An 18,379-nucleotide genomic window follows, 5' to 3' on the forward strand; every position below is an offset into this window, starting at 1 on the left:
TCGCCTCGAACGACGGCGACTCGGCCGCCGGCTTGTCGGGGTTCGCCGGCAGCCGGTCCGCCGGCGTCGTCGCCGGCGTCGCCGTCGGCGTGGCCGCGCTGTCGTCCATCCACGAGCGGTGCGCCGCCTCGTCGCCGAGCCCCGCCATCCGGTCCGGAAACACCGGCGGCGACGACGCCAGCTGCGGCGTGTCCAGGTACGGCGACACGGTCGAGCACGCGGACGACGCCGGCGAGAACGCCGGCGCGGGCAGCCGCCGCCGCCGTGTGCGGTCCACCGGCGGCGGCGCAGGCATGGCCGCCGCGTCCGGCTTGTGCTTGTCCTCGTCGTCGTCCAGCGCCGACTCGGACGCCGGCACGCGGCCTGGCCGGCCGCGGCGCACCGGCGCGCGCTTCTTCTTGTCGCCGTCGCGCCGGTTCTTGATCTTGTCGCCGAGCGCGGTGGCCGCACGGTCAAACGCGTCCGGGTCGAGGTCCTTGGCCGCGACCAGATCGAGCACGTCCGGGTTCGCGTTCAGAAACGTCGTCCACAGCGCCGGGTCGAACGCGGCCGGCACCAGCCGCGACAGCGCCTGGTACACGTGCATCGAGCGCTGGAACCGGTCCTGGGACGCCCGCACCACCGGCGTCAACCGCAGCCGGATCTCCAGCGTCTCCTTGACGCCGCCCGAAAACACGGCCAGAAAGTTCGGGCACACGCGGCCGCACACCATCGGCGACTCGGCCGCCGACAGCACCCACGACAGCAGCCCGTGGCCCATGTGCGGCGCGCCGGCCTCGGTGTAGTCCACGGTGTAGACCGCGTAGTCGACGTCGGCGTTGGCAATCACCTCCGGCGACGCGGACGCGACGGCCGTCAGCACCGCGCGCAGGTCGATCACGCCGAGCAGCGTCGAGTCCTCTGCACACACCACGTGGACCTGGAACACGCCGGCGGCCCGCGCCAGGCAGTTGGTGGCCTGCGCGTCCCCGAACGTGTACAGGATTTTGAGCCGCATCTGACGCGGCGCGAGCTCCGACTCCATGGCGGGCCCAGGCGCCCACGCCCTAGGCCTTTCGGTACGCAGTCTGGCCGGCAGGAGGCAATGTCTTGCCGTCGCTGGCGGAACGCTGGCTGGTAACGTCGGGCCCGGGCCCGGGCCATATATATACCCGCCTCGCGTCTGCGCGTCACGGGCCGTGACTGTGATTACCCGACGCGCCCGCGCGTTCTCCGGGTAAGCCCCGCTTTCGGCCGCCTGCATGCGCCTGCAGGCGCCTGTGGCGGGCTGCCGGCGGCCGGCACGGGCTAGCGCCCCGGCGCGGCGCGCGCGTGGCGCAGCGTGACCACGTCTGCGCACTTGTCACAGTGCGCTGCGCCGGCGCCGTCACGGCGCGGCGCGGCGGCGCGGCGGCGCCGGCGCGGCGCCGCGGCGGAGGGCCCGCGCACGCCGAGCGCCGGCCGGGCCGCGGCGGCAGCCAATGGCCGGCCGCCCCGGCGGCAGACGCCGCGGCGGCCGGCTGCCGTCGCGCGCGCCCACGGCCGTGCGCGGCCGGCAGGCGGCGGCGGCGGTTCGCGGCGCCCGCGTGGGCGTCGATCGGGTGTCTACCAATATCGTGCGGCGTGACCACGTCTGCGCCGCACGTGCGCCGCGGGGCGAATCAGGCGAACGGTGGCGGCGGTGGCTGGCGGCTGCCCGCCTCCGCGCGGTGGCCGAGACGCGTCGAGCGCTCGCGTACGCACGCGAGCGGTTACCCGGCGCGCCGCACGGCGTGCGGCTCGACGCGCCGCGTTACCCGGAACATCATGAGAAGTTTTCTCGTCCCCCAGCAGCCACGCCGCAGCGACGACACAGACGACATGGCGTAAGTCCCCCCCCGAGCGCGCTGACCCCAGGGACCTGCAGAATCGGCCCCGCGCCGAGCTCACCGAGCTCGAGCTCGCCAAGCTGGAGGAGTACGAGTTCACGAACGGCCCGCTGTCGGTGCTGCAGCAGTCGGTGCGCAACCACTCGCAGGTGCTGATCTCGTGCCGCAACAACAAGAAGCTGCTGGCCCGCGTCAAGGCCTTTGACCGCCACTGCAACATGGTCCTCGAGAACGTCAAGGAGATGTGGACCGAAGTCCCGCGCACGTCCAAGGGCAAGAAGGGCCGGCCCGTCAACAAGGACCGCTTCATCTCAAAGATGTTTCTGCGTGGCGACTCTGTCATCCTGGTCCTGCGGAGCACGGCCTAATAGATAGCAATGTACGAATCTGAGCGATTGAGCGTGGCGGCCGCGCGGCGGCCGCGTGGCGGCCGTGCGGCGCGCCGCGGCGGCCGCCGCACCCGTAGTCATCACAGGGGCCGTCGCGTGGCCGCCCGCTGGGCCGGCCGCCGGCCACCGGCGCGTCGCCGGCCGCGCCGGCGGTCATCCGGTCGCGCGGCGCGGCCGCGGCGTTGTGCGGCCCGCGGCCTCTTCTCGCGTTCGCGCCAGCTCTGCGCCATCCCCACCCCATGGCCCTCCGCACCACCGGCCGCGCGCTGTCGGCCGTCGTCCGCGTCGCCTGCTTTGCGCATCTCGTGCTCACCTACGGCTTTGAGATCCGCCAGACCCGCGGCCAGAGCATGCTGCCCACGATCTTCTACAAGGACGACTACATCGTCATCGACAAACGGAGCCGGCTCGGCCGCAACATCTCTGTCGGCGACTGCGTGGTCGTCCACAAGCCGACCGCGCCCAGCACCTCCGTCTGCAAGCGTGTGTCGGGCATGCCTGGCGACGTGGTCCTGCGCCGGCCCGACGAGTCGCTCGACGACTTTGTCAAGGTACGTTTTCTGGCGGCCGCGCTCACCAGGTCCCCGAAGGCCACTGCTGGATCACCGGCGACAACCTGCGCAGCTCGGCCGACTCGCGCGAGTACGGCGCGGTGCCGCTGGCTCTTGTGCAGGGCCGCGTCGTGGCGTCGTACATGCCGCCCGGGCCGCTCAAGCCCGTGGCGAACACCCTTGTCACCGCCGACCGGTAGCGGCTGTGCCTGGGCGGCTGTGCGCAGGACGCACCGTGGATGTGTCGGCCGTGCGCGGCCGCCGGCGGCGACCCGGGCGAGGGCTGGCCCTGCGGGCGGCCGGCGGCTATATGCCATGCGGCTACTTCCGTGCGGCTATATGCCTGCCCGGAGGGCAGCCACCCTCGACGGAGTCGCCGCCGGAGGCTCGTCCGTGGCGGTGCAACGAGCCGCCGCCGGCAGCTCCTTCAAGCCGGGCCCTGCCGGCGGCCTCTCGCCGCTGCGGCTGTATGGTGTGCGGCTACATGATGCTCTCCGACAGCCACTCTACCGAGTCGCCGCCGGAGGCTTGCCCGTGGCGGTGCTACCAGGCGGCAGCATGCCACGCGCAGACACCCACACTTTGGAACACGATTGTATGTACATAGAACGCATGACTAGTAGCGCAGACGCGAGAACACGCGGCCAGGACCCAGGTTGTGAGCAGCACGGACCTCGTCGGTCTTGGAGTCGTACTTGTTTCGCCACAGGTGGGCGCCGACCGGGCGCAGACGGAACGTCTTGACCAGCGACCGCAGGTCGAACTCGGCCGGGTCCAGGTCGGCCGGCAGCGCAGGGCCGCGCTGCTCAAACACCCAGACCGCGAGCCGGTGGTTGCCAGTGTTCTTCTCCGGCACGGGCGGCACGTACGGCACGAGCACGCGGGCCGCGGCCTTGTCGACGGCCTCCTCGGTGCAGTCGAGGACAACGTCGGTGAGCAGGTAGTGCAGCGCGGTCGTGTAGCTGTTGGAGTCGACGTCGGGCACGTCCGGATCGACGATGGCGATCGTGTACGAGCGCTTGCCGGCGTCGAACGAGCGGATGGCGAACTCGGGCTCGTGCGCAGACACGGCGGTCGAGACAATCGAGCCGGGCGTCAGCCAGCGCACGTGCGGGCCGTGCGGGAACCGCAGCCGGACGTCGACGACGGGGTCGAGCGTCGGCAGCGTGTCGGGGATGACGTGCATGGTCTCGAGGCGCTGCATGAGCAGCGGCAGCTCGTACTCGGCCCAGCGCTCGCGCTCCAGGTGGCGGTACACCGGCAGCGAGCGGTCGCTGTTGCCGGTCAGGAACTGGAACACGACCTCCGGGTTGTTGATCTCGGCGAGGACGCGCAGGCGCGCGGCGCGGGCGGCCGCCGCCGCGCGCGCGGCCGCGCCGCCGCGCGGCTCGGCCGCAGCCTCGGCGTACTTGTCGGCGCGGTCGGCGTCCAGCACGGCGACCGCCTCGCGGAACGCCGCGCGCAGCCCGGCCGGCTCGCGGTACGCCAGCCGGTGCTTGCGCGTGCGCTTGGACGCGGGCGGGTGCGCGGTCGTTGTGTCGAGCACGCGTGCGCGCACGGCGGCGGGCATCAGCAGCGCCGGGTGCGTCGCCGTCACGGCGCCGGACGCCGAGCGCGCGGCCACGATGGCTTCGGGCGCGCAGCCGAGCGCGCGCGCGGCCTGCTCGCGCTGGTCGGCGTCGACGGCCGGGCTGGGCGCCCACTCGTTGCTGGCGGCAGGGGCGGCGGCGCCGGCACCGGCGTCGCTGGCGAGCGCGCGGCGGCCGGAAGCAGCCTCGGCAGCGCCGGCGGCCGCGCGGGCGAGCGTGCGGCCTCGGCGGGCGAGCATTCGGTGCATGGCGGTCTGGCGGTGGTGGTGGTGTCGGCGGCCGATCAAATTTTTCGTGCAAATTTTCTCGACGCTCCTCCCCGACCACCTCACGAGCCCACGCCCGAGCCCCCCGAACCCCCCCGGAGCACGCCCACGCCATGGCCGCCCTCCGCACGGTGCTCCCGCGGGCCGCCCGGCCGCCCGCGCAGGTCTACACCACGCTGCACTCGTTCCCGGCGCTCGAGCCGCGCACGGTCGCGGCCGCGCCCGCCAACCTGCTCCAGCTCCCGGTCCGCCGCGACCTGCTCTGGCGCGCGGTCGTGTTCGAGAACGACGCCGACCGCGCGCTCGTGCGCCGGTCGCGGTTCGTGCCCGACCGCGCCCAGGTCGGCTACTCGACCGCCAAGATCCGCCCGCAGAAGGGCACCGGCCGCGCCCGTCTCGGCTCGCGCGGCTCGCCAATGCTCGTCGGCGGCGGCAAGCCGTTTGGCCCGCGCCACCCGGACGAGTCCACCGAGCTGCCGGCCAAGATCCACTCGCTGGCGCTGCGCACGGCGCTGTCATACGCCTACGCCCGCGGGTCGCTGGTCGTCGTCGACGGCCCTCTGGACCTGCCCTCGCACAAGACCCGCGCGCTGACGGCCTTTGCCGACGTCAACCACTGGGACGCCGATGGCTACCTGTTTGTGGTCGACCGGGCCGTGGACGAGCCCGCACGGCCGTCGTTTCTGGAGCGCGCGCTGGGCCGCCTGAAGCCGGACTCGCGCGTGGCTGCCCGCGACGACGTCGACGTGCGTGACATTCTGCGCGCGCGCACCATTTTCATTGAGAAGCCGGCCCTGGACTGGATCGACACGGCCACTGAGGTCTAATGTACATAGGAATCATCCATCATTTGAGACAGGGCGGCCGGCGGCGGCCGGGACGGCTGCGCAGCCCGACGGCGGCTGACGCGGCTGACGCGGCTTGCTGCGGCTGCGCGGGGGCCGCCGTAGCCGTGCCGGACGGTGCTGTGCCGCCCAATTGCGCCTGCTGCTTGGTGGTGTGCGCTGGAGTGAGCGGCTGCTCGCTTGTGCGGCTCGTGCGGCTCGTGCGGCTCGCTTGTGCGGCTCTGCTGTACTTAGGCTAGCAGCGGCACCGACTGTGGCGAAGGTGGCCACGCCCGCACAGCCACCGAGAGGCCGCTGCCAACGGCAAGCGCGACCGGCGCGGCCGCCAGAACAGCGCGGGCGGCCAGACCCCCAGCGCGCACGGACGCTGGCCGGCCCGTGTTTGACTGGTGCTACGGTGCGCACGCTGGCCGCTGATTCGCCGGCACCCCCGCATGCCTCGTGCGACAGCGTCCGGACCGCGCTGCGGCGAGCGCTCTCGCCGTACGGGTACCGGCAGATGCGACCCGGAGCGCCGCCCGCGACGCTCGCGGCGGTGGTGATAGCCGGGTAAGTTGGGCATAAAAAATTTCGCCGCCCTCCGGAACCAGCAGTCATGCCGTTCCTCACCCCGTCGCAGGCAATCGCCCGGCAGGTGCCCGCCCAGGTGTACCTGCACCGGCACCGGCTGGGCAAGGTGCTCGTGACCCAGACGCTCGAGTTTGACGTGAGTCCCGCCGTCGGCCGTGCTAACCCCAGGACAAGACGATCGGCCTCCAGCTCAAGGACAACACCCGCAAGAACAAGCGGCCCACGGCCGACCGGCACGACTGGGAGGTGCTCGCGGTCGCGCAGCTGCCCACCCAGGCGACCGCCGCGCAGGTGTACCTGGCCATGCTCGAGCTCCGCCGCAAGCGCGAGAAGCAGTACGCGCGCGCGGCCGTCCCCGGCGCGGAGCTCCGCCAGAGCAAGCAGTTCAAGTACCTGGCCTACACGTTCGAGACCGTCGCCGACCTGTCGACCGCGCTGCGCCACGTGCACGAGCGCGAGCCGGCCGCCGCCGCCCCCGTCGTCTACTGGGCCAACGAGTGGTTCCGCGGCGACGCCGACCGCTGGGCCGCCGCGGTCGAGCACCGCCGGCTGGACGTCCCCCGCGCCGGCATGGCCGCGGCCACGGCCCAGCTCGGCCGGCTCGCCGAGCAGGACGCATGATGTACATAGAATCGATCACATTTACATACGCACGAGCGCGGCCACGCGGCCGACCGCCGCGCCCACGACCGCGCCGGCCACGACCGGCACCGGCCACTGCTGCCACGGCCGGTCCCAGTCGAGCGGGATGGGCACGGCCCCGAGCCACGCGCCGGCCACCGCGCCGGCCGCGCTCGCGGGCACCGGCCCGGCGCCCGCCGCCGCCCACGCGCGCGCGTCCACGCCGTACGTTGCCAGCAGCGGGTACACCACCAGCAGCGCCGTGTGCGCGCTCAGCGCGGCCGTCTCGGCCACGTGCGACACGGGCGGCGCGCCCATCAGCACGTACGCCAGGTACACGGCCGCCGTCAGTGCGGCCGTCAGCACGCCGACGTATACCCGGGCCTGCCGTCAGCTCGCTCGCGCGTCCACGTACCATCCACGACTGCGTCCGTCGCGCATTCTCTGGCGCGGTCTCGGCCGCGATTGCCTGCAGCACGACTGCCACCGGCAGCGCGCGCCACAGCGTGCGCGCCGGCGCCGCCGCCAGCGTGCCGCTGTACAGCAGCGCGGCCGTGCCGGCGATCTGGGCGGCGGCCGTGGCGACGCCGGCCGCCAGCGATGCCGTCCGGCTAAAGCGGACTCCCCGTGGCTTGCGCGGCACTGCGCGCGGTCCGCTGGGTTTGATGCTGCGCGCTGGCGCGGGCTGCGGCTCGAGTCTGCGTCTCGTCGCCATCTTTTGATCGGGGTGATATTGGGTTGCGTTTGCTTGCGCAGACGACACTACACATCCGCGCGATCAAGCCGCCGACACGACAACGAGGGACGACGAAACATGGTGAGTGACTGCTGCGGGCCCCGCGGCTAGTGCCGCTGCTCGCACGGGCGCTTTCTGGGACGGCTGCTGCGGGCGGTGGACAGCCGACGACGCGCGAGCTCCGATGGGTCCGATGACCGATGCGAGGGCGGGACGACCTGGGCGGCGCGTGGACGGCGGGAGGCACGACGCGAGAGCGCGGACGACGGTGACGACGGCAGCGGCCGGCCGGGCGTCGAGCTGGCCGGCCGAGGATGCCGCCGGTCGCAAGAGCCGCTGGTCGCCGACCGCGACCGACCGCCACAGGTCGCCGGGTGTGGCCGTGCGCGTGCGGCGCGGCGCGTGCGGCTATATGCCCGGCGGCTATATGCAACGGCGTGCCCTCCGCCGGCGAGTGGTCGGCCGGCCGTGGCAGATCAGCGCCTGCCCGGAGGGCGGCTGGCCCAGGGAGCCGTCGGCGGAGTGCCACCGAGCGAAGCTCTGCGGGCGGCTATGCACCACGCGGCTACACGACTGCCCCCCGGGCAGCCACCCCCGACGGGCATGCGCCACTGCGGCTATATGCGGCTACATGGGAACACGCTGACGAACAGAGCGGACTGACGCCGGCACAGCGCACGATGGTGGCGCAGCTGTCGCGGGTGGTGCCGCTGACGCAGGCGCGCGCGGCGACGCTGCTGCGGCAGAACGGATGGCGAGTCGACGCGGCGGTGGAGGCGCACTACGCCGCAGAGGACGGCGCGCGCAAGCGCACCAACACCAAGGCGATCGAGGCCGTCTTCGACAAGTACGCCGCGCTCGGGGAGGCCGAGCCGGGGGAGATCGGCATCGACGGCACGATCGCGCTGGTGCAGGACCTCGGGCTCGACCTCGAGGAGCCTGCCGTGCTGGCGGTGGCGTGCGTGCTGGGCGCGCCGTCGATGGGCGTGTTTACGCGGACCGGGTTCGTGGACGGGTGGGCGGCCGAGGGCGCGGACAGCGCGGCGGCGATGGCGAGCAAGGCCGGCGAGTACCGGCGACGGCTGGCGGAGGACGCCGAGTTCTTTGCGCGGGTGTACCGATTCACGTTTGCATTCGTGCGCGCGCCCGGGCAGCGCGCGGTGCAGCTCGACACGGCAATCGACTACTGGCGGCTGCTGCTCGCCGACAAGTTCCCCGAGGGAATGCAGGCCCGGTGGGAGACGTTCCTGACGGCCGAGTACAAGCGCAGCATTCCCAAGGACACGTGGAACATGCTCCTGGACTTCACAGCCGCGGCTCGGGCGGACCCGGCGCTGGCGACGTACGACGCCGAGGCCGCGTGGCCCTCGATCTTTGACGACTTTGTTGCGTACCTGCGCTCCTAATCTACTCTGCCGGCCGCGAGTCGGACGAGACGCCGCCCTTGGCGTGCCGGAAGAGCTTCATGCCGACCCACGACGCCACACACCACACCCACGCGACGACGGCCAGCAGGACCGCCGCGGTCGGGTAGTAGTCGGGCACGGGCCAGTCGCCGGCGACGGCCGGTCCGGCGCCCTTCGGTCAGCGCATCCGCGGCCATACGTACCCACACCCAGCGCCAGACGCCCAGCATGGAGCCCATGCCGCCCACAAAGATGGCCCAGGTCGTGGCCAGGATGATGTAGCCCCACCGGGCTGTGTCGGCGTACGACACCTCGGGCTCGCGCCGCCGCGCGCGCGCGCGCTCGTACCGCTCCGACCGCTCGGGCGACGACGACGTCGACGACGACGGCGGCCCGCGCGCGTACGGCGCGTAGTCAAAGTACCCGCCCAGGGTCAGCCCCTCCGGCGCCGGCGACGGCTCGGCGGACGAGTCCTCGCACGTCACCACCACCGCCGTCGGCACCAGTCCGCGTCCGCCGGCGACCTGAGCCACCGGCGCCGCCAGCAGCGGCCCGCGCGCGCGCACGCCGCTGGCGTCGTTCTCGTCCAGGCGCGTGCGCGCGCCGCTGGTGGCCGGCGCGGACGCCGTCCGCGCGGCCGCCTCGGCGCCCACACGTGTCGCCGCGCTTACTGCGCCCGTGGCCACGTCCATCGGTCTCTCTGTCGGTCCGTTTGGCGCGCCGGGATGCCGCGGCGTGGATGGCTGGATGGCGGCGGTTGCGGTTGCGAAAGTGGGAGACTGCGATCTGGCGACGCTCGTGCAACGTCGACCCAACACGACACGCCGCCCGAGCGACCCGCCGACGACCAGGACTCGCCCCGACCCGCGCCCGACCGAGTCCGAGCCGATCCGGACCGAGTCCACCGAGTCACCGACCGGACCCCGTCCGACCCGTGCCCGCGCGACCCGCCCCCTCTCGCCGACCCTCCGCCCCCGATCCGATCCATACCCGCCATGAAGACCGTCCTGCTCGTGTTTCTGCACGGGTTCATGGGCACCGACAACACGTTCGACCAGTTTCCACGGCATCTCCAGAACGAGCTCCGCACCGAGCTCGGCTGCGTGCCCGGTGCGACCGGCGCGGCCGGCAGCCGCAACGGCCTGGTCGAGGTCCAGTCCGTGGTCTACCCCCGCTACGCCACGTCCGGCGAGCTGGCTGCCGCCGTCGAGTCCTTCCTCAGCTGGCTCACAAACACTGTGATCGACCGCGAGGTCGCCAAAGGTACCCGCAGCCCCGTGGTCGACCCGTCGGTGGCGGTCGTGCTCGTGGGTCACTCCATGGGCGGCGTCGTGGCCTGCGACAGCCTCATGGCCGCCACTTCCGCTAGCCCGGCGGGTCCGACCGTGTTCCCCCATATCCTGGGCGTGCTGTGTTTTGATTCGCCGCTGCTGGGCCTGGCGCCGCAGGTCGTCGCCCACGGCGTCCTCGACCGCGGCGTCAGCAAATTCAACGATCTGCGCGGCGTCGCCGCGGGCCTGCCGCTAGGCGCGGTCTCGTCGTTTCTGTTCGCCAAGGGCGCGTCCGAGACGACCGGCACGCGGTCTGCGGACGCCAACCGCGCCCGCGGCCGCTGGAAACTAGCGGCGGGCCTCGGCGCGGCCGCCGCCGTGGCCGCCGTCGCCGGCGGCGCGCTCTACGCCAACCGCGACAAGGTCGCCGAGCACATGGACTGGATTGGCGGCCACCTGGCGTTTGCTGGCGCGCTGTTTGAGCCGCGCGCGACGCTGGAGCGCCGCGTAGCCGGCGCCAGCGCGTCCGCGCCTGTCGCCGTCTTCTACACGTCTGTCGCGGACTCAACCGACGTGCGCAAGATGCTGGGCCGCCGCACGTTCTGCGTCGTGCCGGACCACGGCGCGCAGCCACGGCTGGGCTCGTGGACCGAGGCCGCCAACACGCGCGCGACCGACGAGATCGACGCCCACGTCGGCATGTTCAACAGCGGCACCAACCCTGGATACGGCCCGCTCGTCGGCGGCGCGCGCCGGACCGTCCTGGGGTGGACGACCGAGTTTTTGAAGTAGCATTTGACATTAATTAATTACGATATTCGTCCAACCGAGAATGCAAGAGCGCGGACGCTCAGTTAACCAAAACCATGGGCGGCCGGGCGCCGGACTTGCGGCGCAGGCGCATGTTGGGGGCCAGCGCGGGCTCGGCCGCGACTGGGATCGGCGTCGGGACCGGCGCGGGCGCAGGCGCGGGCGCGGCCACCGGTGGCGGTGCAGGCACGGCCACAGGGGCCGGCGCGGGCGGCGCCGGCAGCGCGGGCGCCGGCTCGCGCTCGTAAAAGAGCATGACCACGCCGGACGAGCGCGAGAGAACCTCGGCGACGGTCACGGCGGCCACGGTCTTGTCCGAGATGCGGAACCAGGTGTCGTGGAAGCGGCGGTAGCACACATAGTGGCCAAACGAGTGCGTGCCAAAGTGCACGACCACCGCGCGCAGCCGGTACGGGATCGGGACCACGCCGGTGGCCAGCGGCGTGTCGGCGCGGCCGGCGACGTCGGCCGAGACGTCCGCGGTGAAGGCGGCCATGTCGAGGACCTCGTCGTAGGCCAGCCGGGCCGTGTTTTTGCGGGCGATGCCGAGTCGCGGGTCGTAGTCGGATCGGTTGATGTGCAGAGCCAACGCGGCTGGCAGACGGGCAAACACGGCCTGCTTGGTCTTGCTGGCGGCGACCAGCCGCGGCGGCTTGAGCCGGTCGAAGACGGCGTCCGGGATCGAGCCGGCCGCGGCCAACACGTCCGCGATAGCGTCGCGGCGGGCGGCCAGCACCGGCCGGATCTCGCCGACGCACTTCTCGGAGTCGAGCAGCCGGCCGAGGTGTGCGTGCGCGGCCTGCAGCGAGCAGCGGTGGCACTGCACGTTCTGGAGAGTCTGCGCGGCCGTGAAGTCGGCCAGGCAGGCGCGCAGGTCGGCATCGAGAACGCCGAACGGCAAGGCAAGCTCGACGGTCGAAAAGGGTGCGACCGCGAGCGCGGGCGAGTCGGTGCAGTCGAGGCAGGCCACGCGCGAGAGCAGCAGGCCGTCGAGCGGCAGGCGGCGGGCGGCGGCCGACGCGGCCGCCTCCGCGGCCGCGCCCGCCGGGCCGTGCACGACGGCGTCAAGCGCGACAGCCGCCGCGCGCTCCGCCGCCGCCGCCGCGTCCGCCTCGGCGCGCAGCGCCTCGACCAGCGCCAGCAGAAACTCGTGTGCGTCCTGCTGGTCCGTGTCCGGCGTCCACTTGGCCGACTGTAGGCTTGCCAGCAGCGGCCGCGTCGACAGCGCGCCCGGGCCGTCGCCCGCGTTCAAGCCGGCCAGCAGGCCGGCGAGCGCGCGGGTCGCCGGCGCGCGTGCGGCGTCGGCGGCCGCGGCCACGGCGCCGGTCACGCTCTCGAGGGACGCAAACGCCTGGACCACGGCGTTCATAAAACATGTGTTGCCCGGGTTGACCAGCCCGCGCGGCACGGCCGTGCCAGCCGCCAGCGGCACGGGCTCGGGCAGCCCGACGGCCTCGGCCAGCGGCCGCAGCAGGTCAAACAGCGGCCGCGGCAGCTGCTGCAGCTGGGCCAGTTCCATGGACGGGATCGCGGCAGCCATCGCCACCACGAGGGCGGTGACGACGCCGGCGAGCGTGACAGCGACGAGCGCGGACGGAGAGCTGTGTCCCTCTGCGCTGTCGGCCATGCGAAGCCCTAGGGGCTCGAGATGATTTGCGCGGATGCGCTCACTGGGGTGGCCTGGTGCGGCCTTTGCGCTTGCGCTGGGCGCTCTCCGCTGTGAGCTTGCTGCCTCTTGGCGCCTGGTGATGCCGAGCGGGATGTCCGCGTTGCCGGTTGTGTGCTGCTTATATCGTCGCTGGGGTGCTCGTCGCCGTCCGCTGCGAGAGCATTGCCGCGGGCGTCGTAAGCGGCGGGTGACGACGCGCAAGCGCCAAGCCACACCAGCCACTCGGTGGCGCGCACCTGCCGCGGTCTGTGGCGCGCCCCACCCGCTAGCCGCCTCTGACATCACTTCCCAGCACCAGCGCGGGTAAATGCGCCCTAGAGCACGCGGATGCGCGCTACTGCGTATTAGCCTGCATCTGCGCGCTAGTGGTGCGCCCGCATACGCCGCTAGCCGAGGTACAGCCGCACCGGCACAGTCACAACCCTATATTAGGGCACGCCGCACCCACGTGATTCAGGTACCGCACGCGACCCCGCGCGTCCGCCAAGAGCGTGACGTGCCGGCAGATGCCGCTGCGCTGCGATGGCGGTCGCCGGGCTGGGCGGACGATGGCGGCGTCGTAGCGGACGGATTGGCCGGCGTTGGCCCCTGGACGCGCGGCGCCAGACGGCATCGCGCGGCCGCCTCGGCGCGCCCGAGCCGCGGCCTGATCCGCCCGCGCCATTCACGGCGGCATCACTCCTTCCGGCACTCCCGTCGCCACGGCCTAGCCGACCGGCTCAGCCGCACGTCTTCCGGCCGCGATCTACGGGCGCGCTGGCGTCTTAGTCATACAAAGTCATTAATCATATTAAGTGCAGGCTAAGCCCGGGCAGTAGTAGTCGTAAGCGGGACAGTGGTCGTCACAGTCCATGAACCGTAACGGTTCGAGCGGACCTCGGTCGTGTAGTGGACCGAGGCCGCGGCGGTAGTACGCGTCGAGCGTGTGAGGGTCGAGGCGGCGGAGGAGCGCGCGGAGGAGCGCACGGTCGAGCGCGCGGTGGACGATGCCCGCACCGACGCCGTCGAGGACACATGCACCGACGAGCGCACTGACGAGCGCACCGACGAGGCAGCGGACGAGGGCACGGACGAGCGAACGGACGAGTGCGCGGACGAGCGTGCGGACGAGACCGCCGACGAAACGGCCGAGGACGACACGGCCGAGTGCGTCGACGAAACGGTCGACGAGACCGCTGTCGACGACAGCGTCGACGACACGCCCGACGACGCCGGCGCGGCCGACGAGTGCGACTTGTTGCGGGTGCCAACGCCGACGCCGACGCCGACGCCGATGCCGATGGCCAGCACCAGAAACGCCAGCAGGCCCAGAATCAGCGGACGCTTGAACCACGGTTTGCGCGCCACGACGCCCTTCTCGAGCGTCGTCGTGCGGTCCGAGTCGGACGTCAGCGGGGCCTTGACTGGCGCCGCCGCGCGAGGCGCCGCAGCGGGTGCCGCAGCCGCCGCGACCGGCGCAGCAGCCGGCGCCGCGGCCGGAGCAGCGGCCGGCACAGCCGCAGCCGCCGAAGTCGCCGCCGGCGCAGCAGCAACAGCCGTCACCGGCGCGGCCGCGCCCAGCACGGTGTGAGTCGACGAGGCGTCGTCGTCTGGCCGCGACAGCGCGGTGGTCGACGGCGCGATGTCCGACGCCGACGTGAAGAACGACTCGGTCGACGTGTTGGCGACCGACGGCGTGTACAGGCCCGTGCCCGCCGTCGACGGGCGCTCCTCAGCGTGGCCGGCCAGGCGGGTAGGCAGCTCGGGCGGGCGCATGGTGTCGGCCGAGGCGGTGGTGGCGGTCGAGCTCCGCTTGGACGGCACGACGACCGCCGTCGGCCGCGACACAAACGCCGTACCGGCGATGTGCGTCGTGGCCTCGAGGTCGTCTGTCGAGTCGATCGAAGTCCGGGTCGACATTTTGTGGGACTCGAAGTGCAGCCCGCGCGACCGACTATATTTGGCTGCCAGCCCTGGATCGTGCGCGGCAGCCTGACACGCCGGGACAAGGACGGCCAATCCCGTCGGTGCGCCCGATGCGGCTGCGCTAGTCCCAACGGGGCCTCGCGCAACCCACGGCTTCGGTTCCGAGCAGCATTAGCGTACGTCCGGGTAAGTCCAGCCACCTGCGCCCCCCTGCCAGCCGCACGCGCTCGGACCAGCGCGCGCCTCGCTGCCCAGTCGCCATCCGCCGCCGCCGCCCGGCCGCCGCTGCTGGCGCTGCGTGCGCAGCCGCTGCGGTGGTCGAGCGCTCGACAGCCGGCGCCGTGTTTCCGGTGCTGCCGTGCCTGGGACCGGGGACTGTCACGGTCGGGGGCGCCCTGACCTCGTGCGTCAGGAGTCGCCCGGCCCGTTGGAACCCCCCGAGATGTCTCCACGTGCACACAGCCGGGCATCGCCCGACCCTGAAGCCCTCCCAACTAGAGGCGTCTGAGGCAGACTGCGTCGGCGGTCGTGGCGCCGTGCAGCCACCGGCGCCGCGGCTCCGGGGGCGTAGAGCCGCGCGGGGCGCGTCTTGAGCCGCCCCCCGGCGGGCCTGACCGGCCAGCCAACCGAATCTCGACCCGTACGACCCGCAAGCCCACGTAGACCTGAAACTCCATCACCGGCACACGTCCGCCCAGTCACGCCGGAGTCACCGGGCAGGCCGCGTACGCTCTCAGCACCTCCAGGTGACTCGACTGCGCCACAGCGCCCACCAGCATCGCGGTCTGGTGCAACATGGATGCGGCAAGTTGCATGCAGGCCGTGTGGCAACGCGCTCAGTTCGGCAAGCCGCTGCGTACGCGGACAATTTAGTCTGCCGCCCGGTCTACATGTGGGCCTGTGGCTAGTGTCTCAACGGCGGCTGCATGCGCGGCTGCACCGCCATGTGTCTGCATGCACCTCTGTGTATGCCCGAGCGCAAATCCGGCAAGATTGCTATTGTTGGCACACTAATGCAGCGCGTCTGCCCGCCCCGCCCAGTGTGTGATCTGCGATGCTGGTGCCACGGTGCACAGCCGCGTTGTGGCAATGCCGGCGGCGGCTGGGCTCGGACGCGTGGCTGGGCACCGGGGCCGGTCGGCTGGCTGGGGAGTAAGGCCGCCGCCCGGGGCCGCCGCTGTTCTGCAGCCGCTGGTCCCGCGAACACACGCGTCGGCGTCGTGCGGCGCGCACCGTAACGCCGGCACACGTGACCACTCTTCCGGAGTTAAGCCGCGCGCGATCGACCTCGTCCCTACATCTTGCGACCGCGCGCTCAGCTGCTGGCATGGCTCTCCTCCTCGTCCGCACAGCACTTCGGGCGCACGCCGGGCCGTGGGTCCGGTGCGCCAGCGGCTACAGCGCGCAGTGTCCTCCGCCACAGTACGACACAGGATGTACCTACTGCGAGCCCGAGTATCCGGAATCGCACCCCATCGACCTCGAGCGCGGGCTCGCCAACACCGCCGTGTTCCACCACCGGCACATTGTCGTGGCTACGGGCACGGCCGAATGGCCGAGCCGAATCGAGAGCACGCCGGGGTCGCTCGTGAACGAGCTCAAAAAGATGCGCACACGTGCGCAGCTGGCCGACTACCCTGTGCTCGTCACAAACGCGACGCTTCCGGACGCCGGCCCGGACGAGTTCTCGGTGTTTGTGTATCCGGACGCGGTACACCTTCCGCGTCTCCACCGCAGCCAGCTCCCGGCGTTTGCGGACGCATTCCTGGGCGACGGCCGACCGCTACCGGCCGACATCGAGGTGGCACCGGCGCCGGCCATTGTCGGCGTTTGCGGCCACGGCGCGCGCGATCTGCGCTGCGGCCTGGCAGCGCCGATCTTGGAGGCCGAGTTCCGTGCGTCGCTCGAGCGCGAGCCCGGACCAGACGTCCACGTGTGCTCACTGTCGCACGTTGGCGGCCACAAGTTCGCGGGCAACGTTGTCTGCTTTGGGCCCGACGGGGGCACCGTCTGGTACGGCCGGGTGCGCACACGCGACGTGCAGGGGATCGTACGCGAGACCGTGCGCGGCGGCCGCGTCATTGACGACATCCATCGGGGCGGTCTTGCGCCTGGAAAGTAGGACGGTATATAGAACATCACAATTTATCTTCACTCAGACTGTGTGCCCAAGCAGCACAGCCGCCTAGGAACCTAGGCGCTTTCTGGCGTGGGCACGCTGGATCATGGCTTGCCTGCTGGCTGCGCGGTTGCGAAATCCCGCACCAGACACCCCACGCTATCCCGTCAAGGGCGAGCTCCGCTAGGGCGAGCGACGGCCGGGCAAGCTGGCTGTGCCTGGTCAGCCGCGCTGGACCATTGGCTAGCTTGGCTGGGAGCGAGTCGGCACTGGTGCGGCGGCCAGGGGGCGAGTCATCGCTTTGGCGACCAGCCCAGGAGGAGCCGCTCCGCGCGCAGGCACGTTGCGCGCGATGGCTACACAGTGGTCAGCCTGAGTCACCGGCAAGAAGGACGCGGCCGCAGGGCGTGCCGACGACGCGCCAACAGGCGCAGGAGCGGAGACCATGTGGGGAAGCTTTGACCAGTGTTCCTGCATGTTACCTGTTACCTGTTACCGGTTCACGTGAGCTGCGCGTCTACGTCATGGGCCGGCAGGCGCCCACGCGGCTTGCGGCCAGTAGGCTGCGGCTGAACGCAAGAAACCGCGCAGTGCGTGGGCCTGACTACGAGACTGGTGGCGTGGACCGGGGCCGGTGCGGCGCCGGGCGCGGGCGGCGGGCAGGCGCAGGAGCCGGTGCATCGGCCGGTGCAGCAGCCGGGTCGGCGGAGGGTGTCGGTCTGGCGGCCCGGACGGTCCGCAGAGTCATCGAATCGGTGCGGCGCGCCCCGCACGGCGGCATCGGCGGGTCACAGGTCCGGACCGAGTCCAGCACTAGCCACGGCCCAGGCGCGGCCGCGCGGCGCTAGTGCAAATCGGCGCACATGTAGCACAAGCGGCCCGCAGCGCGGCTGTAGCACAGGCGTCGTACGGCATATGCGGCACAAACGGGCGGTCGCACGCGCGCGGGGCATATGTGTCGCGCGGTGGGGGCGGCCGCCGGCGGCCGACGGCGCTACACGCGCACGAGCCGCCAGCCTGCGGCCGCTGTCATCGCTAGTGGTCGCGCCTGCCGTCCACTACCGGCATTTCCGTGAGTCGCCTGTTGGGCGATCTGCGTGTCTCACCCAACGGCTATCCTGCGATAGCCGGACGCCCGGCTGTCCGGCGGCCGCCGACAAGCGCATACTAGGCAGCAGCGGTGCGGGCGCTGCGGCGAGCGGCCAGCTGCGCTCGGACGCGTACGTCGGCGCCGGCAGCCGCTCAGGCGGACGGGCGTCGCCGGCCCGCGTGGCCGCGTAGCGGGGCGTAGCGGGGGGGGGGCGTAGCGGCGTAGAGGGCGTCCGGCTGCCAGTGGACGGCTGCACTGCATTAGCGGACACCTGCCGGCTCACACCACTAGTTTGGTCGAGCACACCACTAGGCGACCAGGCTGGGATACCTTGGCCGGCGCGCAGGAGCGTAGGCGGGTGGCACTGCCCGCCGGCACAGCGAAAAGCCGGCGCCGATGGCTGTCATGGCGGGCGTGCGCGGCGCTGACGCGACGGCCTACGCCGTGGGGGGCCAGCGGCGGCGAGCGAGCGACAGTGGCTCCCGGCCCCGCCAAAGCCCACCCCCCAGGAGCCCCCGGTCCCCCCAGCCGGGGGCCGGCACCGGGGGCCGGCGGCGCCGGCCGCCGGCGCCACGCCAGCGCCCAGCCGCCCACGTCCAGCGGCGCGGGCCGTGACCCGGTCTGCAGCCAAGGCCGCAGTGGCCAGCCAACGGCCGCGGTCCAGCTGGTCGAAGCGCGGCGGCGGCGGCCCCTTG

The 18,379-nt window shown here is 72.2% G+C and overlaps 13 protein-coding genes across 13 annotated transcripts; 7 read left to right on the forward strand and 6 right to left on the reverse strand.

Moving 5' to 3' along the window:
* Window positions 1–376: 376 nt before the first annotated feature.
* V1510DRAFT_410750 (GATA transcription factor) lies at window positions 377–1,024 on the reverse strand (the record flags this gene model as incomplete). Its single annotated transcript, XM_066932773.1, has 1 exon — window positions 377–1,024. A coding segment is annotated over one exon (648 nt), but the record flags the coding sequence as incomplete, so codon positions are not given.
* An 815-nt stretch (window positions 1,025–1,839) lies between these two features.
* Window positions 1,840–2,215, forward strand: V1510DRAFT_424810 (uncharacterized protein; the record flags this gene model as incomplete). The annotated part of the gene is made up of 2 exons (XM_066935110.1): window positions 1,840–1,844; window positions 1,876–2,215. The coding sequence occupies 2 exons, from the start codon at window positions 1,840–1,842 to the stop codon at window positions 2,213–2,215; spliced, it is 345 nt and encodes a 114-aa protein (XP_066791166.1).
* Window positions 2,216–2,475: 260 nt separating this feature from the next.
* On the forward strand, window positions 2,476–2,987 carry V1510DRAFT_359875 (peptidase S24/S26A/S26B/S26C; the record flags this gene model as incomplete). Its single annotated transcript, XM_066930987.1, has 2 exons — window positions 2,476–2,787; window positions 2,817–2,987. The coding sequence occupies 2 exons, from the start codon at window positions 2,476–2,478 to the stop codon at window positions 2,985–2,987; spliced, it is 483 nt and encodes a 160-aa protein (XP_066791167.1).
* A 264-nt stretch (window positions 2,988–3,251) lies between these two features.
* On the reverse strand, window positions 3,252–4,183 carry V1510DRAFT_410756 (phosphatidylethanolamine-binding protein). The gene has a single exon (XM_066932774.1). The coding sequence runs from the start codon at window positions 3,989–3,991 to the stop codon at window positions 3,404–3,406; it is 588 nt and encodes a 195-aa protein (XP_066791168.1). The 5' UTR covers window positions 3,992–4,183; the 3' UTR covers window positions 3,252–3,403.
* A 340-nt stretch (window positions 4,184–4,523) lies between these two features.
* Window positions 4,524–5,496, forward strand: V1510DRAFT_410757 (mitochondrial 54S ribosomal protein uL4m). Its single transcript, XM_066932775.1, has one exon. The coding sequence runs from the start codon at window positions 4,756–4,758 to the stop codon at window positions 5,467–5,469; it is 714 nt and encodes a 237-aa protein (XP_066791169.1). The 5' UTR covers window positions 4,524–4,755; the 3' UTR covers window positions 5,470–5,496.
* A 579-nt stretch (window positions 5,497–6,075) lies between these two features.
* Window positions 6,076–6,710, forward strand: V1510DRAFT_372919 (mitochondrial 54S ribosomal protein mL67). Its single transcript, XM_066931504.1, has 2 exons — window positions 6,076–6,193; window positions 6,226–6,710. Exons 1-2 carry the CDS (start codon window positions 6,083–6,085, stop codon window positions 6,676–6,678), a joined length of 564 nt encoding a protein of 187 aa, XP_066791170.1. The 5' UTR covers window positions 6,076–6,082; the 3' UTR covers window positions 6,679–6,710.
* On the reverse strand, window positions 6,700–7,494 carry V1510DRAFT_401010 (glycosylphosphatidylinositol anchor biosynthesis protein 11; the record flags this gene model as incomplete). Its single annotated transcript, XM_066931997.1, has 3 exons — window positions 6,700–7,062; window positions 7,094–7,320; window positions 7,488–7,494. The coding sequence occupies 3 exons, from the start codon at window positions 7,492–7,494 to the stop codon at window positions 6,700–6,702; spliced, it is 597 nt and encodes a 198-aa protein (XP_066791171.1).
* A 321-nt stretch (window positions 7,495–7,815) lies between these two features.
* Window positions 7,816–8,897, forward strand: V1510DRAFT_372923 (Cullin binding-domain-containing protein). The gene has a single exon (XM_066931505.1). The coding sequence runs from the start codon at window positions 8,095–8,097 to the stop codon at window positions 8,818–8,820; it is 726 nt and encodes a 241-aa protein (XP_066791172.1). The 5' UTR covers window positions 7,816–8,094; the 3' UTR covers window positions 8,821–8,897.
* Window positions 8,878–9,512, reverse strand: V1510DRAFT_401012 (uncharacterized protein; the record flags this gene model as incomplete). The annotated part of the gene is made up of 2 exons (XM_066931998.1): window positions 8,878–8,992; window positions 9,028–9,512. The coding sequence occupies 2 exons, from the start codon at window positions 9,510–9,512 to the stop codon at window positions 8,878–8,880; spliced, it is 600 nt and encodes a 199-aa protein (XP_066791173.1).
* A 118-nt stretch (window positions 9,513–9,630) lies between these two features.
* Window positions 9,631–10,955, forward strand: V1510DRAFT_410767 (uncharacterized protein). Its single transcript, XM_066932776.1, has one exon. It carries the CDS (start codon window positions 9,816–9,818, stop codon window positions 10,881–10,883), a length of 1,068 nt encoding a protein of 355 aa, XP_066791174.1. The 5' UTR covers window positions 9,631–9,815; the 3' UTR covers window positions 10,884–10,955.
* V1510DRAFT_229087 (uncharacterized protein) lies at window positions 10,555–13,049 on the reverse strand. Its single transcript, XM_066930508.1, has 2 exons — window positions 11,138–13,049; window positions 10,555–10,977 (listed from the first exon to the last, which is right to left on the reverse strand). The coding sequence occupies exons 1-2, from the start codon at window positions 12,850–12,852 to the stop codon at window positions 10,893–10,895; spliced, it is 1,800 nt and encodes a 599-aa protein (XP_066791175.1). The 5' UTR covers window positions 12,853–13,049; the 3' UTR covers window positions 10,555–10,892.
* Window positions 13,050–13,334: 285 nt separating this feature from the next.
* On the reverse strand, window positions 13,335–14,516 carry V1510DRAFT_410771 (uncharacterized protein). The gene has a single exon (XM_066932777.1). It carries the CDS (start codon window positions 14,467–14,469, stop codon window positions 13,372–13,374), a length of 1,098 nt encoding a protein of 365 aa, XP_066791176.1. The 5' UTR covers window positions 14,470–14,516; the 3' UTR covers window positions 13,335–13,371.
* A 1,095-nt stretch (window positions 14,517–15,611) lies between these two features.
* Window positions 15,612–16,635, forward strand: V1510DRAFT_410773 (Sucrase/ferredoxin-like-domain-containing protein). The gene has a single exon (XM_066932778.1). The coding sequence runs from the start codon at window positions 15,803–15,805 to the stop codon at window positions 16,595–16,597; it is 795 nt and encodes a 264-aa protein (XP_066791177.1). The 5' UTR covers window positions 15,612–15,802; the 3' UTR covers window positions 16,598–16,635.
* The last annotated feature ends 1,744 nt before the right edge of the window (window positions 16,636–18,379 follow it).

The sequence above is a fragment of the Dipodascopsis tothii genome (genome assembly GCF_038497935.1).
Source record: "Dipodascopsis tothii strain CBS 759.85 unplaced genomic scaffold V1510scaffold_3, whole genome shotgun sequence".
Lineage (NCBI taxonomy): Eukaryota > Fungi > Ascomycota > Lipomycetes > Lipomycetales > Lipomycetaceae > Neoaidaea > Neoaidaea tothii.